The sequence below is a fragment of the Cynoglossus semilaevis genome, chromosome Z, assembly GCF_000523025.1.
Source record: "Cynoglossus semilaevis isolate Cse_v1.0 chromosome Z, Cse_v1.0, whole genome shotgun sequence".
NCBI lineage: Eukaryota > Metazoa > Chordata > Actinopteri > Pleuronectiformes > Cynoglossidae > Cynoglossus > Cynoglossus semilaevis.
In genome coordinates, this window is record NC_024328.1 from 12,445,560 (window position 1) to 12,465,366 (window position 19,807).

The 19,807-nt window shown below is 42.0% G+C and overlaps 1 protein-coding gene across 1 annotated transcript in view; it reads right to left on the reverse strand.

Moving 5' to 3' along the window:
- The window catches only part of LOC103397899 (neurogenic locus notch homolog protein 1-like), a 38,029-nt gene extending 23,521 nt beyond the window's left edge, over positions 1 to 14,508 (reverse strand). The window contains 4 exon segments of the mRNA XM_008336323.3: positions 620 to 958; positions 1,038 to 1,297; positions 12,450 to 12,522; positions 14,141 to 14,508. Coding sequence (XP_008334545.1) covers positions 620 to 958; positions 1,038 to 1,297; positions 12,450 to 12,522; positions 14,141 to 14,198 — 730 coding nt within the window. The 5' untranslated portion in view covers positions 14,199 to 14,508.
- Positions 14,509 to 19,807: the final 5,299 nt, after the last annotated feature.

Here is a 19,807-nt window from a genome sequence, read left to right on the forward strand (position 1 = left end):
TATATATATATAATTACTCATGATCTACCAGCACTCTTTTTTCAATTTACTTGTAGACCGTGATCTACTCACGGGGCTCCCCTGCTCTAGAGATATTTAAAAAGGCTTTGAATTTTCAAATAGTAACAAAGGAACAGTTCCAATGGAATGTCAACAAAAGAAATTACACAATGACAGGAGAATCTGAACTCCGTCAGTGTGAAGAGGTAGTGAGCTGAGACCAGGCAGCGCTGCCATCCCACTCGCTATGTGAAAAGGATGTTGTCCTGCTTCACCACTTCCTCATGATAAGGCCCGAGGCCTTCCTGCTGTACCGTATTCACACACGCAAATACGCATGCACATACCCAGCCAAGAATGACATCATTCCCCAAGTTCTAACTCCAGATTACTATTTAATTCAACACAGTGACACTCTCAGCACCATGGTAACTTAAAAAGAATCACAAGACTTTGCTAATTTTGTTTGTTTCAACTAAGAACTTCCCCTTTTTTAACACTAAACTAAACTAAAAATATTTTCAAAAAGCTGAACTGTTTTGAATCCTGGTCTGGACACCAGGATGTCACGACTAAAAAGTTCTGAACCTCCCTGGTCGTGTCTTTAAGGGAATCTCACCTGGTACGCAAGAGCATTCATAGCTGGTCTCTCCTTTCTGAATGCAGGTGCCTCCGTTTTGGCAGGGTGACGGGCTGCAGGGCAGGTAGCGGCTCTCACAGTGAGTGCCCCTGTACTCCTGAGGGCACTGGCATCGGTACCCGCCAACCTCGTTGACGCACATGCCGCTGTTCTGGCAGGGAGACGGGTTCACGCCGCATTCGTTGACGTCCTGTGTGCAGGTCTTCCCCGAGAAGAATGGCGTGCAGGTGCAGACGAAATGGGAGTCGATGGCACGGCACTGGCCGCCGTTGGCACACGGGTTCGAAGCACAGGGGTCGGCTTGTTTGCACTGTTTACCTGAGGGTGCCAAGTCAAAATGATAACTAACCCATAAGATAAATTAAAGCAGAATTAATTTTTAATACGGTACCCATACCTGACCATCCAGGCGGACAGCGGCACCTGTAGGCCTGGAGGCCGTCTGGCTCACAGGTGCCTCCGTTGCGACATGGTACGGTGAAGCAGGCGTTGTGGACCACTGTCTCACAGCGATGGCCGATGTATCCCGGTTTGCAGGTGCAGCTGTAGTCCACCGTGTTCCCGCTGGCGACCCCTTGACACATGCCGCCGTTCAGGCATGGCGAGGAGATGCACGGGTCGGGAAACTGGCAACGGTTTCCTATGAATCCTTGGCATCTGGGCAGAGACAAAAAGAGGACTTCAGGTTGTGGGAACGCTGCAGCCATGTGAGTAAGAACCAGGACCAAGAATAAAGAACAGAAATCAAAACACAGACCTGACCCAATGGGGAAATTTACAGTGTGAGTCTTTGCAACCCACACAGGCTGCCACAGGGGGTGCCATTAAGTGTGTGGTTCCTCTGTGTGTAAGGTAGGTGTAATTACCGCTACTACTACTAAGGCACCATTAGATAGGCATTTAAACACCACAATGCCCAAACCTCTGGCCCTGGGGCCACTTTTGGCATGTGGACCACCCACATTTGGACTATTACTAGATTCCAATAATAATTAAATTGAGCCAATTTTTAAATGGATTTGAATTATTTCTATCATATATATCAGGCCATTTAGTTTGTGACCCCTGGCTCAAACCATCATCCAGGGGTAACCAACTATATTTGTCGGAGGGCTAGAATTGTTTTGGACACATTAGGGACCGGACACAAAAACAAATAAAAATCACATTCTTGTCTAACATTATTATATTTAATGCAATTTTTCCAGTAGCAGGTTGGATTGGATGATTTGGCAGGCCGTATTCAGCCTGCGAGCCACCAGTTGGTTATCACTGCCGTAGACTTTTAAATAAAAAATATATATTTATACATAAGTGGATTTAATCATCTGTTTGGAAATATTTAATAAATATAAAAATATTCTTCTACAGCCTCCCTTTAGTTTTCAATAGGTACGACGACTTCAAATAGATTCAAGTGATTCAAATTTTCCGGACATCTGGACTGCACACACAGCCAAGATTTATTGGGCTACCAATAAATGACTATCTTTTATTTATTTTTCCCATTTGAAATTAGCATCACAAAGACAGCTAACAGTCGGAGGGGATTCCCACACACCAATATTTTCACTGATCCAATCTTCTGCACCTCAACAGCAGCTGACGAGTTCACAGGGGTTAAGACAACACTTCACTGCTGCGTGGGCAACCTCACTTTGTCCACTACTATGCCTGTAAATCAACTGTTTGAAGCCTCAACTGATACGACTAACTATCTGTTTCCCCTGAAAGATGACCCGGCCCGGGCCCTGCCGCGCTGCTATTACAACACGGCAACATGGCCATGAGAAACTATGCTTTAAACGGGACATTCATCTTTCTGCCATGACCTCCTGTGAACAATGTGTCGGAGGCTGTAAAAAACAAACAAAAAAAAGAGTGGCCTGAACATGGGGGGCGGGGGAGTGGTGGAGGACAAACTTCTGAGGTTTCCCACAGGTTTGTTGTGTGTGTTATAAATGTCAAAATAGAGAAAGAGACCAAGAGAGAGAGAGAGAGAGAGAGACCATCACAAGGACAAATTCACACATTTATAATAACAATGGGAGAACCTGAGGCCAACAATTGTCCCCTGTGGAAACACACAGTTCTACAAAGAGGTCCGACACACACAGAGGAAGCACACACAACACACATACCTACACTTTGTTCTGTCCAACACCTTTTTCTCTCCTCGGAGACACACTCACATGTGTCTATTTAACCCAAATGGGAAAAGCTCATCAATTTAAATAGTAAATTTTCTCCATTGGATTCAAACAGTATGTGTGTGTGTGTGTATATAGATATCAGACATATATATATATATATTCACATATATACATACATATATACATATATGTATATACATATATTTATATATGTATATACATATATAAATATATATGTATATATATATCACACACACATATATATTCACATATATACATACACATATAAATATATATGTATATATATACAGACACAAATATATACTATTTGAATCCAGTGTGTGTATATGTATATATATACAGACACAAATATATACTATTTGAATCCAATGTGTGTGTATATGTATATATATACAGACACAAATATATACTATTTGAATCCAGTGTGTGTATATGTATATATATATATACATATATTTATATATGTATGTATATATACATACATACATATATAAATATATGTATATACATACACACATATATATAGATACACACACAAACAGAGACACACAAATATGTGTTTATAAGTTTCCAAAAGGGCAGACTAAAGATGGAATTTTGTTTTCAAAATACTGGATTACTGGAACTACTTTAAGACCATTCAGAGATCCTGTGCTTTTATCGACATTTTTAGCCAGCAAAGAAGTATTTTGACGACAAGAAAACAGAGAGGTTTCGAGAATTCTCCCTCTTCATAATCCCATCACTCGTCAAATTTGGAGACATTAAAAAGCAGTCGTCGTGGCACCTTTACAGCGGCTCCATTCAACCCTCAGTGGTCAGCGCTCATTCAAATCCAGGACTGGGCTCCAACTATGACAAAGCATCTGAGCTGCACGCCAACAGCGTGGCAGCTTCAAAAGCTCTTCATCTCTACATCAGTGCTCATTATTCAGTGCCGTAGCATGGGAGAAGGAAACAAGGAGAGGATGGAAAAGAGACAGCCATACTGTAGCCCCGGTCCAAAAATATCAAGAGAAAAGTTATGCCGAGCTATAATACTTTTTTTCTAGGTCTGACCTGTTGGATTAAAGTACTAAATATTTGTGGTTCTTTTTAAAACCTCAGTCAACAACTATATCAAGATCTCAGAGACGGCCTCCCCAAAAGAAAACTCAGCCATCAGTGTCAAATACTGAAGCCAGAAAGTCGGTTGGCCTTGAAGGGCTGGCAGAATTATGCCCCCCCCCCCAAAAAACATTCCCAGGGGGTCCGGCCTCTACATGTGTGTATGTGTCATTGGGGGCCAAGCTGTGGCCTCTCTGTAGAGACAAGGCATGTGTTTAGACAGGGTCTCTCTCTCGGGGGATTAGGCAGCCTTAGGACTGTGGCAAAGAAAAGAAAACATCACATGCTAGGCTGCCCGCTGCACAAACAGGAGTAATGAGTGAGTGGTGGCATGTCACCAACATCTACAGGAGGGAGAGAGTTCCAAATCTTAAGTGCCACTCAGCGCCACCCACAGTTGGGCTGCCAGGGATTTGTTTTCGTAAAGATGCTTGTTTTGTTTCCGGGCTTCACTTAAGCTTTATTAGACCAAAATATTATTCGTGTTTACATGAATGACCTGCTCAGCTCATCAACATCCCTCCATGTTGTTTGATAGGATGGTTGTTTTCCTTCTTCATCTGCATCCATTCATACAGATTCCTAAACTTAATCCTTAGTTAAGAATGAACCCATGTGTATCGACTTTGATGCCAATCCTATAACTTTTAAACTTCGTTGCATTAATGATGACAGCCCAAAATAAAAGGTTTAGCCATGCATTCCCACAAACACTGAGTAAGAGATATACTACAACTACAAAGTTAGAAAAAATGAGACTCTCCCTATGACGTCCTATAGGTAATTTTAGCAGGATATGGCAAAACTTTCATTGCATACCTGCTTAAAACATTATGATTTGTGGTTATGTTTTTCTGGAAACCACACAACTGACTTTTTTGATTGTTGTTTTAGTTTAGCTTTTTTTCTCTCTACTTGTCCTCTGGGCCAAAAAATACGGTGGAAAAAAAAATCATATATTTTCTGGGCAGCAACACTGAAAGATGTAGCTTGTCTCTAGTACTTTGCTAGTACATCAACATACTCACATTATATTTTACTTATATTTACACTTTTGGCTTGTCTTTTTGTCAGAGGCCATCACAATGATAATGGCTTTTCAGCCCTTCCTGCCAAAAACCTACCGAGCACTGGGAGGGACTAAAGGGAATCGAACCCTCTACCTCCTGCTTGGCAGGCGCTGTACGAACATACAATCATAAGATATAGTAAACCTGTTCTGTGTCACTTCGAGAAACTAGTTCTTACGACTTGTTTGAAGGCAAAAGGTTTTCCATTTCAACAGGATTAATGTGATTCCTGTTTTAATGAGGACTTCAGAAACTCACTGAATCTGACCTAACATAGCGGGAAACACTGTGTTAGTGAGCATGTGTGTGTGTGTGTGTGAAGGAGAGGCCGCTAGAAGACCGTCCAGTTAAGCCTCGGTGGTGGTGGGTGCGGAGGTCGTGAGGCGCCACACGAACTCAGTGAAAAAGGCTGCATGGAGCAGGTGCGCATGTTAATGAGGAGACGGCAGCTGCCCTAGTCTCCTCTCTCCCTTCCTCCCTCCCTTCTTCCCTCCCTTCCTTCCCTCTACTACCTCTTCTGCCCAACACCTCCCTTATCTCTAACCCTAACACACCAATCACCTTTTCTTCTTTCACAAAAATGAAGAAAAAAAATGTTACCTCATATTTTCTTCTCTCTCCTTTGAATTTTTACGTATGCAAGAGTTCCTATTCAGGACTGACCCCAGGAAGGGCAAATTCAGCTGTTATACCCCCCTCACCAACCTCACTTTTTATCTGGATACCCATATTTTCTATCTTCTCCATTAAATAAAACTCATGGTCATCTCCAACAATCAGAAAGCACATGACGACCAAGTCTCTCCTGGGTATTGTTCACTTTCTACCCCCCAACCCCTAACTTTATAGTAGTGTTCAGCAAAGATGTGAGGCCAAGCGTGTGGCATTACGAAAAAAAGAGCCTCAAATCCAAAACATACACAAGCAGCGGGGGCACACAAAGGAGAGCGAGAAAAAGAAAAATGGAACTGGTTCAGTCGGGTTTTTGAAAACGGCACAGACACAGAGGAGTTTGCCAGCGGAGAAGGAATTTGGATGTTTACCCTAAAGAGTCTCTTGTCCTGATTCTTAACCCGTGGAAACCTTAGGAGAGGCTCGCTGGCACTCTGGTTTTATGGTGCTTTGGGGAGAAAGAAAAAAAAAAGAACCCTGTGGCTGTGAAAGCGGCATCTGGCCGTGCGAGAGTCTCACACCAGGGCCCAGAAAACAAACAGAGACAGTGGCCTGAGTCTTACCTCAGTGCACGTGGACATACTGTTCAAACACACAGCGGCTGTAGTGCGAGCTGTAAGTCAACTCTAGCACACGCTAGGCAAAGAATGCTAACAGTTTGCTCTTTAACTTGGCGAGATGGTGTCAAAAACCAAATGGTTTTACAGGCATCAAGTTCAACTCTCTTGAACAGGAGCGTGGGTGTTTTTATCTGACGGTCGAAGGCACTATTACAGTCAACAGGTCCCTTTTTTTTTTTTTATGGAGTAGCGGTTGTGGTCACAACAAACACAGCCACACAGCTGCTTCAACAAGAGAAATCTGCCGGACAGGCGGCAGGGTAATCTCAACAGCAGCAGGTAAAGGCAGCTGCCGCACAGGTAAATAAAGGAAGCATGAAAGGAGGGACACAAATCAGAAGCTGAGCAAATATCAGGTGTTTGGGAAGGATCGCGTAACGACAGGACAGCAGTGGAATTATCTGCGTGGTGAGGTACGATACTGTTATTATCCGCTCTGTCGTCCCTGCCCTACAGACCTCATTGTTCTCCTCTGCGCTCACTTCTGGGACGTCTCTGTCTCTTCTTCTTTAGATGCTGCCACAGTAGCCCGTGGCAACAGGTCTGCAGCGCTAACAGGGGCCGGGCGGCGGCTCGAGCCTCCAGCAGATGTTGTGGTGACATCTGACCCTGAGCCAGGCGTCACTCAAAGGGGCTTTTCCTCGACGCAGGGGCCAATCTGCCATCTGCTGTGATTCTGAGGTCACACACAGATGGGACAAGGCTTTGAACGTAATATGTCTGCCACACGTGCGGCGTATACAAAAAAAGACCTGTGGCTCTGAGGGTGTCTCTTTATGTGGTGTTTAAGAGGCTTAGTGAACTGGGTTGGGCATTTATTCAATTATGCAATTATTAATCCATACATAATGTTGAGTGCCGTGGGAGACAGAATCGACGCCTAGTCGCATTTCTGGGGATGACGAGACCGTATGAGGTATTTGGCTTTAATACGCATTTACATTTATAAACACAGATCAGGCAGCTGACCCTCACTGGCCTGAGGGGGCTGCTGTAAACGCCTCTGTGACACCCTGGCCAATCAGGTGAGTCGATAGTACTGTCAAGGATGTTGCTGTCAAAACTCATTCCACAAGAAAAAGATAATTTGCCGAGCTAATGATTAGTCAAATCCAAAAGACACAGTTACACCCTAATGTGAGAGTACTTCTTGGCACCGATCATGCAGTAGCAAAATACTTTTTGTTTAACTAGCTGTACACGTCTGAACAACAGAATTGTGACAAACATATAATTAGCTTTCAAAAAACCAAAAAAACATTAAAAATAACTTGGTCTTCAATTTGTAAATACTACAGGTATAACATGTACAAATATTTAAGTATTGCAGTAACACAGGCTTCACCACAGGGCTGAGCCCAGCCCACTAAGACTGAGAGAAAACACATGGCAGGACATGCCTGAATTCACTGGACAGCCCGTACTACTCATCTTATAGCTTCTGATGTTTAAGTTGTAGCAGACAGTTCCACCACAGTGAGTATTTTAGCTTCTATTGCTGTACAAGTACTGCATGTATATCTAGTCCTTCTAGGGCGTTTTTTATTTCAAAATCCAATCCAGTTCGTTTTGACAAACTTCTCTGATTTGAAACTGCACAGAATGTTTGTACCTTGACCTACCCCCCTACCTGCTCCTCCTGCAACCCCTTGTCTCCCCCTATGCCTCCCCATAGCCCTTTCTCATTTCCTGGCTCTTTGGTTCTCTGCCTAGACTAAGTCCCTTTTTTTAGTCTTGTCTGATCTGTTTTACAAGCATTGCCCAGAGGGGCTCTTTCTTGTCTCCTTTCCTCAACTCTCCGATGCCCTTTTCTGCCCTCTCTCTCTCGCTCGCTCGGAGACGGACAAACGCAGCCAACTCTGGCGCAGAAAAGTCGGCGCATGAATTCAGATTCAGCTTCGATCGCACACAGATTGAGTCGACAGAAATATAAATAGCACTTTGGCTAAAACCAAAGCTGGCACAAAAACAGACTTGTTGTTTGTTGTGGATCTGTAGCCAAAGTTACCACTGAATCCTCACCGGCCGCAGAAATTACAGGGGAAGCGCTGTCCCTCTCCCTCTCTCTCTCTCTCTCTCTCTGCTTCTGTACACCCATCCTTCTTTTCCTTCCTCTCTAATAGTAAAGAGCTGACCAGCCCACATCTGACAGCTTTCATTAAAGACCCTGTTTATTTGGGAGTATTACAGACCCAGCCCATGGGAAAAAGCCAGCCCCCCCCCTCAGGGATTGACACTCAGCATCTGTGTGTATGTGTGTGTGTGTGTGTGTGTGTCTAAGTGTGTTGAGAGTCAAAGAGGGGTCTAATGGCCTCTGCCACTGCCTTCTTTTTTACGAGGCTGGGAACCACTTAAATGCTTCTCCTAAAGGTGCAGCGTGACTGGACAATGTCAAGGGGAAGTTAGTCCTTGTATACTGACATCTGACAAACTGTTTTGTCATTTCATATAGCTGATTGGTCCAGACTGAAACCTCTGCATTTATTGTAGCTATAAATCCAAGGAAGGAAAAAGGGATACAGGATCCTTTCAGATGTTCTCAGACAGTCCTGGTGGGAAACACCTAAAGCTGTCATGTGTCGCTACTGTCATTCTCTATCCTGACATCATAACAAGTCACTCCACTCTATTCCACTTCATACTCCTATGTTTTTCTGGCATTAAAAATGATTGACGGCTAAAAAAATAGAACACCTGGCAGTCAGTGTGGATCAGTGAATGAGCAAAAACCACAAGTAATCATGGGTATTATTCAGCAGAGTGCGCGGCCGACTGCGCTGTTACACTATTACGGTACAGACAGACAGGTGGTCCACCTGAAGGCAAGGACAAAGAAAATGAGGAAGTGTGTTTAGGGCCATGTGGTTTTGACTCTCTCACTCTTACACACACACACACATGCACGCACGCGCACTAATGCGGGGCTTTGAGTTTGGGATCAGAGTCTAGTTAATGTGTGTCCTGTTGCCAATCATTGCTCTTAAAAACAGAATTCTGTACACAGTGAAGCTAACTGTGATGATATGATCAGATACAGCACCTTTTCTTCCCCCCCGGATGCTGTTTCCTGACTCTGAATAGAAGTGAAGCTGGGAGGGAGGCAGAGGGAGAGAGAGACGGGGGTGCATAGTGGGGGTGAGGGTGGTTGTGGGGAGTTTGAGATGAGACTCATCTGACCAGAGCAAACAGAGGTGCTATTGAAGAATCCCCAGAATCGGAGAGAGACAAGGGCTCACTTTCACTAAAGTGGATGTACACTGTTAGCGTTAGCGGCTAATAGCGGGGAAAATAGACAGCAGTGTTTGTGACTCGAGGCTGTGTGTTCAATCACAAACACATGTGTCTCTGATCTGAAGTGTTTGTCGTTTTCAGAGTTTCCTGACTGTGTTTGTCTTGAACAGCAGAAATGGAAACTCTCTGAATGTCAACTCATTGGATCTGTTCTTCGTATGATTTTTTTACCCTGGCACGTTTGTCAGCGTTCAAAAGCTTAGCATGAAACTTAATTCTCCACCTTGGCAACGAGCGGCTCGACACATCAAACCCAGCTGAGAATGTGGAAACATTGATAAATGCATCTCCGACGAAAGCAGTTTACAGATGATGCAGCTGAAAGTTTGGAACAGAAAAAAAAGGTCCTGGTTCTGATGACCAATCAAAGGTCTTCACACTGTAGGATCTAACTACTACACAACCATCCAAAGCTGTGACGTATCTTAACAGGTTTTAGTTATAAAAATCATACAAATACACACACACACACATATATATATATATAAATATGTCTGTCTCGGAATTTTTTGACTCAATATCATTCATACAAACTTAGTTTCATTAGTGCAAACTACATCCTGTCCACATCCAAAAGTCCCCTCTCCGCCCTTCCCATGCCATCAGTTAGCCTCTACACTGACTAACTGATGATGAACATCCTCGTCTCTCAGCAGCATCTTTCTACTTCCCTCCCCACCCGTCCAGTGGCCCCCTGACATCTCTCATCTCTTCACACACACACCCTCTGCAGAGCTGCTTTGATTCTGGCCATTGTGCCACTGGAATCTGGGAGTTATTTTTCTTCTGTCTGGACTGGATCAGCTCTGTCACTGTTCTCCACTGCTGCTGCTGCTACTGCCATTGCAGCTGCCAATGCCTGTGCAGTAATGAGAGGCCTCCTCAAAGCTCTCTGGAGATAAACTTCAAGTTGGATTTCAGTAATGCTAAGCATCTCAAGATATGGAGTTAGAATGGTATTTGTGTTATGGCACGTCAAGGAGGAATCTCTGTCAGACTATTGACCGACGTGAAAAATAAAACAAATCACCAACCTGTCAGGAGAGTGGAAGAAAAATGATTGTTACAAAATGACGGCCCAACGCAACATATTCAATTAAATACAAATTGTGTGTCACTTCATTCAATGACACACAACCCCTGCACTCAGACATCACTGAAGTCAAATAGGCTGCAGCCAAAAACTCCAGTTCAACTAAAGACAACAACTTCTAGAACTTCTAGAACTGGAGTGAAGTTTGACCCATGTGGACTGCAGTAAAAGATGGGATGGAAAAGGTGACAGTCCAGTTGCCCATTTGTTTACTGTTTCAGATGAAATGATGTAGATGACTGGGAGTCTACAAACACAAGTCGATCAAATCCGGCGATTAGTTTCGTTGGCACTCTTGCTGTTCGCAATCGTTTTGATCGTTTAGTTCCAGTCACCTTCAGAATTTGTCCAGTTTCCACCCTGGGTTTTGTCTCTTGGCAACAGTGTGCAGTTGGGTGACAAAACAAATCTTTTTATATTTGACTAAAAACAAACCCAGTTCTCCCCAAACATGCCCACTTCATACCCAGAGCTCCAAACTAGCGTACAACATTCNNAGCAGTAACTGTCTGGATACTGGAAGCTGTGCTGAGACAGCAGTACTTATGCTGAGATATCCCAGTACTTTATGTTTAAAATTATTAGTCCTTCAAGTGTGTCTGTAGGAAGTCCACGGAGGAGTAAATTAACCTGTTGACATATAGATGTCGTATTTTTAGCTCTCTTTTTTTATTGTCATTTTAACTTTAATATTTGCCATATTTGAGCTCGAACTCTGTGGAACATATAAACCACAGGAATCCCTACCTACTTCAAACTTGTATATTTCCCCCTCTTTTCCACAACGATGCTCATCTCCATGTTTAATTGGAGGAGTCTGAGGAGAAAGACGGTGCAGACACACAATGCTGGCTTTGTGAATACCCGAGAGGTGAAGTGGTTGGTGGACGAGGGTGTAGGTTGGGAGGAGGGAAGGGGTGGGTGAATAACACAACCAGACCAAATTAAGATGTGGCAAAAGGCCAAGATAGCACCCCAGGTTTAGCACGGTCCAGGGACTGCAAATGACCCAGGGCTAAATTTCACAGGTGACACATGAGTGGAGCAATGACTGGGCAAGAATAGTGATTCTCTGACCTGTGGGCTCTTCTGGTCTCCAACGTTTACTTTCTTTTAAAAAAAAATTATGATAAAACTACGAAGACAAACCTGTTTCTGTAATTTTCCCTAAATCTTTCTGCACTTTTTTAAAACACACAAACTCTGCAATTTAACTAAAGGAATGACAAAAAGAGAGAGAGAGAGAGAGTGCGAGGGTGACGAGGGCATTGAGGACGGGACAAAATCCCAAGAGAGAGTTGTGGGGGTGTGGAGAGGGTGGGTATGGGGACAGGGTCTGAGGGTCTCTCTGGGAAGCCTCACCCAGATTAGTCACACAGAATTAATCGCAGCAAAGAACAATGGTCGCCGGGCTTCAGGCAACCCCAGCTGTCGCTCCATGAAAGAAAAGAAAAACAAGATTTAGGGGTGCCAGAGCTTGGCTGCAGAGGGCAGAGTGTGGTGGCCGCATCTCACACACCCACACCCACACCCACAGACACACAGTGACCCCAGCAGCCCTCATCAATGTCCACTCATTTTTATCCTGTCTGGGACCATTTGCCTCCCAGAAATAGCAGCACTGGCATGAGAACTCCACCTTTCGAGGTCTGACATGTCAACCAAAAAATCCAAGTCATGTCAGATTCCACAATCACATATTTGCACATAATCCAGGCAGCCCGCCTGGATTATTATTGTCTCCCCTTCACCATTCAATGCGTAAAAAAAACCCCAACCTACTTGCACTTGTTTCCATCTTTGGTCGTTTCACATGTCCCCTGGTTCAAACACGGCTCATTCAGGCATCCCAGGCCTGTGGAGAAAGAGCTTTAGTACACCTGCACATTCAACTATAACTACAAAACAAAAAAAACTTGAAATTCCACAGTTATTCGTGTTAATGTGAAGTCTACGTGTGACTTTTGCCACCTGCAGGGTGCAGTTTTTGTGGTGAACTGGGGCTTCACACCACTTTTTGGCCGAGACATGTTTTCATTCTGCATTTAAACCAAAAGGAATGTGGCATTTGGACGAGTGTTGCTGTAGTACACAAATAGTATATACCAGTGTTGGCTACCACGCTATAAATGGCTGAAATAAATCATCTACCCTTCACTATAAATCTGCGCTGTTATTTAGTGTTGAATTGAGGAAAATCACGTCCTGAAAAAGAACAACCCATAAACTAAAACACTAGGATTTGACCAAGAACAATCACTTTCAGACGGTTACTTCTTTAGGGGTCACCACAGCAATGCTTGGCACTGTTTTTGAGCCAGATGCTCATCCTTTACATCACACAAGCTGGTGTTGGGCACCAGGAGGAATTGAACCCAAAACCTTGGAATCAATCCAATATGCCACACTGGACTGCATTTCCGATAATTTTACCACATTTTAAAGTCAATGTTTCTATATTTTCCCTTAAAATAGATTTTTTTTTTTCATTCATTCATTTGTTTTTTTTAAATGAAAATATACTCGTTTTGAATGGTAAATAACCAAATGGTAATGGTAATTTAAAATCCTAAATCATCTTTACCCTGATAGCAATGGTTTAATGGGCTGATAAAACCTATAAAAACTCATAAACTTGGCTCAAAATAAAGGTTTATTGTATACAGATAATTGGAAAAAAAACTTAACTAAAAAGGTAAAATTTGTTGACGACACACGAAAATGTCCTATGAACCATTTGTGGGTCCAACCCATTCTTTATAAAACGTATTCAGAAAAGTCTGTATTTAAACAAATCACGTCACTCAATGACATTGATTTGAACTGCATCCCATCTGGACCGGATCTTAGTATTTATTTATTTCTCTATTTCACTTTTTGTCAAAACCCTTCCCTTTTACTGGAACACCGTCTCTAGCTGTTACGGATATTTTTGTGTTTCATATGTTTGTTTTTTTTAAATTCCGTTATTTTTCATTTAGTTCGAAATTTTCCCAAAGTTCAGCTGTAAAAATGACGGTTGTCTTGTTATGAAAATACTTTTTTTTTAAATATATATATATATATATTGATTAGTTGATAGTTTAGTTTCCCACATTTTTACTACTACACTGGTGAATTCCTACTAAATGCCCCCTGATATAAAGGATGGCGGAGATGTCTGGGGGCTAATGTGCCCAGACATGTTAGAGATGTCCGATGTCAACAGGTGCATGGAAGCTAATGCTAACCACTAAAGTTATTTTCATTATTATTATCTAATTAAAATACATTTTTTAAAATACAAGTTCCAGAAAGCACCTGATGTCAATAGTTGCGCCGCTAGACACCAAGCTAAAACATTAACTGTATTGACCACAACTTTGAAAAGTAAAAAAAAACGTTAAGAAAAACTTCATAAAGTTACGTGTTGCGAAACTAAAACGCATATAAACTAATAAAGTAAATGGTAGTAAAAGAACGCAACCACTCACCTCGTGTATGACCGATCAGCGACAACAGGAAAGTTAGTTTGGCAAAGAAATTATACATTCCTTCTAGTTTAACACGGTTTTACTAATCCACGTGGCTTTTTCATAGATCCGACCTTGTGTCCCCCTTTAAGGTAAAAGATAAAAAATATAAAACAAATCAAGAAATGGAAGTTCTAAAAAAAGTTTCAATTCATCCTCCAGCAGATCCTCTGTGCGAGACAGAGATGTTGTCACTTGTGTTCCCGAGTTGGAAATGACATGAGGGACGAGCTGCAGCACTGACTGTTGCTGACAGAGGGGCGTTACACACGCACACATACACAAGACACACAGCACTTCACGTAGACATAAAGCTATTTTCCTCATCTAGGGCTTTTCAACCTGTGGCTCCTGACCCACCCGTGACTCATTAGTCTCTCGGCAATGGACCAAATTGAGCCTAACTGTGCTAATAAAAACTCTGATAAATCAGATACATTTTTAAGTTGCTTGACAATAGAAAATTAAAAATATATGTTGTGTCCACAATACACGTTCTGAGTAGGATTAAAGCGGTTGTTTATGTAAAAAAAACAAAAAAAACAGTACTAATATTGACCAGCAAGGGCTGCTAAAAACATTATATAGTATATATTATATTGTAAACACACAGTTAAACAATGACATTGGTTCCAAAAAACGCTTTATATTTTTCTGCATTTTTATTTTAGTAAATATTTACTGTTGTGCACGTCTCATGGTGATATATATTTGCTGTATATAAACATAAACATTAAACAAGTCCAGTCGTGTCTAAAATGTTTACTCTCACAGCGTTTTCTGTGAGAAGCTGTTGATGGGAATCATCATCTTTGTTTTGGTTTTTCCTTTTTGCCAACTGTGCAGCCTGGCTGACTGAACAGTTTTGCATGAGCCGCTGTCAGCAGTTATTCATCAGTAAGAAAAATCCAAACTGCTAACAAACCAGTTCCCATGCACCATCTGTTTGTGATACCTCTACGCTGGACTCACTCGATCTACATGTTGCATCAATTTCAATGTGGATTCAAACATCTTTGGTTTCCGGTCCATTCATCAGCTAAATTAATAAACTTACCACCTATTCCTTCTGGAGTGTCACAAGGGGGCGATGGAGCTTATCCAACTGTCAAATCAACCTAATTCCCTAATAGGAATGTTCTTTGTGAGAAACTGTGATACCTTGAGCAAAGCCACACACACGGGGAGTACATGCAAACTCCTTACAGAAAGACTGACCAGGGAATTGAACCAGTCTTGCCGAAATGGCAAAATTTCTTACCTACATTTGCCATTGCGTGGCCTCTCTCGCCACGTTATGCACGTTAACTTTTAACTATGTACAGAGTAAATGCCTGACGTCTAAATCATCAAATGTGTTATTGACCACACAGAAACGTCTAATGACCCATTTGTGGGTCCCGTCCCACTGTTTGGCAATTATTTAATAAAAACTGTGAAACTGTGAAAGTGTAACTCAATGTGAAGGAAAACTTTTGAAGAATGAAGAAGTAGTGATGTAGCCAACAGATACATAAATGACGATGTGTGAACTTTATTGAAAAAAGGAAGTTCAGGTTTAAAACAGTGAAAACATTTGATGTGACAAACATAAATCAAGAAAAAAACTGTGATGATTACATTAACTTTTCAAAAATAATTGGTAATTTTGGCACATGTTTATCTTTGTAAATATTCTATTAATTCTTAAAAATAAACCACAAAGTGATAAACAGCACCTCCACCATGGCTGAAATGGTATGACAGCTACAGAGAGGAGAAAAATAACCACTACACGTTTGAGGCTTTTGTGAAGACGAGGGAAAAAAAGACAACAAAAGGCCTTGGAGAGACGGTCCGTGTTTAACCTACATTTTAAATCGGCCCGATGACACGCACGCTTTAATCAGATTAAGGCATCGTTACAGGGTTATTATGATGTTAATGCATCAGTCTGATTATCTTTATCGTTAGGATTGAGCTCATAATCATCTTTGCTTGTTGGCTGTTAACCTGAATACGACAGCTTTCCCACCATGTCATTTATTTGGAACAAATGTTCCTTAACTCTGCTCTAATGATTGTTTATTACTGCGTAAATGTGTATACAACATTAATAAATAGTCTAAAATGTAACTCAATGTGTCCAGAGTGTCCTGAGAGGGCGAAAAAAGAAAAGAGAGACACACATTTTAACTGTTCTAAATAAGTACCTTTTAAAATCGATACCGAACCACATATCCCTAATGGCGCCCCCTGTGGCACCACGTGTCACTTGCAAGGACTCGCACTCTACATTACTGTATAAACATTTTGTTTTATTCGTAGCTCTACTTGACGAGGCTAAGTCTCACTGGCTACGTCCCCCGAGGTGACTTCTTTCTCCTAGACTCCAGGATGTGCTGACTCTTCACATCACATCACAATGTTAGAGAAGTGACATCAGAGAGAGCTGCCAATCATCTGTCAATCATCGCTGCGGTCCTGCAGTTCATTCCCATCAATTATCACAGAACCAGGAGAGGAAACCTCAGGTTAGCTCGTCAGGTACTAATTACAGCCTGGCATCAGTTGAACAAGCCGTTTATCCCAACCTGTAATTTCTCTCTGTTGCTACACAACATGACCTCCAGCATCTGCAATAATTACAGTAGTAGCGGGAAAAACGTGGAGACTGTGGACATGAAGGGAACTGCACGGTACTGTTGACTATCGGAGTAAAACTACTGTGTGTAGTTTTAATGTGTATCATCATAGAGTGACCATAGTTCAATCATACTGACAATCACCTGTCAGTGTGATCCCCTAGATTAAAATGTAACAGCCTCCCACACCCAGAGGGCGCTATATACCCCGCTCTGGAAACCACTTCTGGTCAACACAATAAATCTCTTTTTTTACATGTCCTTGTATGTCAACAACCCTGTTTGTTGAAGGTAATATATAGAGACGTTTTCTTAGACAAGATGTGGCAAACAGTGGTCCAGGGACCGGATGTTGCCAATTAGGCTTTTAAATTGGGCCGGCAAAATTTGTCCAAATTAACTTAATATCAATATACTTCTTCCTGTTCCCTGCAATATCTGCATTTCGCCAATAGATGTCATAGAAAAGGCTAAAAGGATTTTAGCATTTTAGCCTTCACACATGACTCTTAAATGTCATTTATATTAGTTCACATAAACACTCCATCTATCTATCTCTTTACCCAGTGCCCTTGTCAAATTTTCAAGAAGATTGCCCACGCCTGATCTAGACCAAGCTGTGGCTCCTGAACAACATGCGGCTCTTTAGCCACATTTAGCCTCAGTTGCGATACATCAAAGCAGTATTATAAGTCGATAGTCGATGGGACTGGGCTGTAATGGATGCTATTGTGTTGGAACTGATTTTTTTTTTGTTTGTTTTTGGTTCAACAAGTTCAACTTTGAAATAAATTGTCAACAACTTTCTTCTCTGAATTTTTAGTAAATCTGTAGTAATACTGTAGTACTTATAATTAGTTATTTTTTTAAAAATCCAGAAACTGCAAAATCCGTGAAGATGACTCCTACAATTTGACCTTGACCTCTTACTCGTTTGACTTTTGTGTCATCTAGGTTAGCCTTTGACCTGTGTGTCAACATGTCCCATTATCAGGGTCCAGTTATTGATATCACTTTATTCTACCGACCACATGAACAGGTTATCAGACCGACTTGACCAAATTTGAACTTTAAACACATATTCAAACCAACAACCTTCTGAACCTGTCTTTTAAATCTCTCCCCATTGTGTCGTTGTTCTACAGGGAAATGTGTGCATTGTGTTGCAGTGCGACCTGGAGAGTAAACAGGATTTGTGTTGATTTCCTTCTCATTGTGTTGACCCAGGGATTGGGGGGTCGGTCCCCCCATGACCTGGGCAGCACAGATGGATGGAGAGACCCGTTCCACTTTATGGTGCTGGTGAAACACAGACAGCTGCGCAGGGTCAGACAACTATATACGACAATCTGCGGATACCAATATAGATCCGATACCTTCTTATGTCCTCCAGCATGCCGCGGGCTATTGTTGCTAATAAGATAGTGCCCCTGTTTAGTTAAGTTGAACATTTGGGTTAGTTATTGGAACAAACGTGTTATAGATATTTTTCTTCAATGTTCATTCCTAATATTTTGACCAATAACAAACCACTACCGATCCTGAGTATCAGATCCAGAGCCATCTCTACTGGAAACAACAGCCGGTAGAGTTTGGATGGACTCTTTAATCACTAAAGTCTTATGATATGATAAGAATGATGAGAAATACAAGGTAAGATAAGGTATGATAAGAAAGTTTTTTATTGTCTACAGCATTGTTTCCCAAAGACTGGGTCACGACCCTCAGGTGGATCACAAGAGTTTCTTTTTTTGGGTCATTTTGCATCATGTTTCCCAGGAGTTTATGAATAACGTCTATTGACTTGGGTCGCGAAGGTTTGTGACTTTTAAAATATGGGTCCCCAGAAAAAAAGTTAAGGAAACACTGATCTGCAGTAATGGCAAGTATGATAATACTCGTACTGGTATTTGTGTGTAAAAAACTGTCATCGGGACAACCCTGATCATTATATTGTATTGTGTATATAGATAGATAGATAGATAGATACTATGTATAGTATCATACAATATTAATGTGATACAAGTAACAATATATGTATATAAATTATATATGTATATATATATAATAATGCAAATGATGATAATGTTATAATATGCTATATAATATGCAGTAATATTGTGTGTGACCCAACACAACACAATATTCCTTCTATTGATTTGACATAAACCGAACAGTCCAAATTATCTTGGCAACATCATTAAATTTCCAGCAGTGGAACTCTCTTGACCTTTACATCTGTCATCACCGAGTCAAAGAGTTCATGTTTTCCTGGCACTCACCAAAACCCAGACTCATCCATCAGACGGCCTGATACAACAGCCTGATGTGTTACACCAGAGGACATGTTTCCTCTGCCGCGGCGTCTACTGACGGTGGTCTTTACACTGGTTCGTCTAAATAGTGGCATTGTACTGGCTGATGTCAGACTTCCTCGCAGCTGCTGGGCCACGGAGAGCCCAAAACCTCTTGATGCACACTCTCTGCGCCGGCATTAATGCCAGAGGGGGGGTTACTGAGTTACATCCAAAATCTCACCCCACAATACCACGAATGGTCGATTCAAATTTAGGGACCTCTCGAAGACGCAGTCGAGAACCTGTTGTTTATATCTGAGCTAATCCTGCATAGTTAGAGCGACTTTACTTAATTACCCTCATTATAATCCCACTGCCCGTTTGAATTCTGGACTTTTTTAGCTGCTTCCACCAAAGATGGATGAGGTCATGCAAACTGGTGCAACTGTTGCATTTACTGTAAACCATTAATCAGCCTTCTGCCAGAGAGCGTTAATTCCACTTTGCATAAAAGATTCTCTGTTTGGCCTTGGAGAAAAAAAAACATGGGTGGGCTCCAAGTGGTGGTGCAGCGGCAGATGTTGAGTACAGGACAAGTCTGAACTTGCTGTGGTTTTCTACTTTCTACCAAGTCCAGCGTCAGTCACTCTGGCTCTTGTGTGTGTATCCTGATACAACGGCCTGCTATTAGGACGACGGTTCCGTCC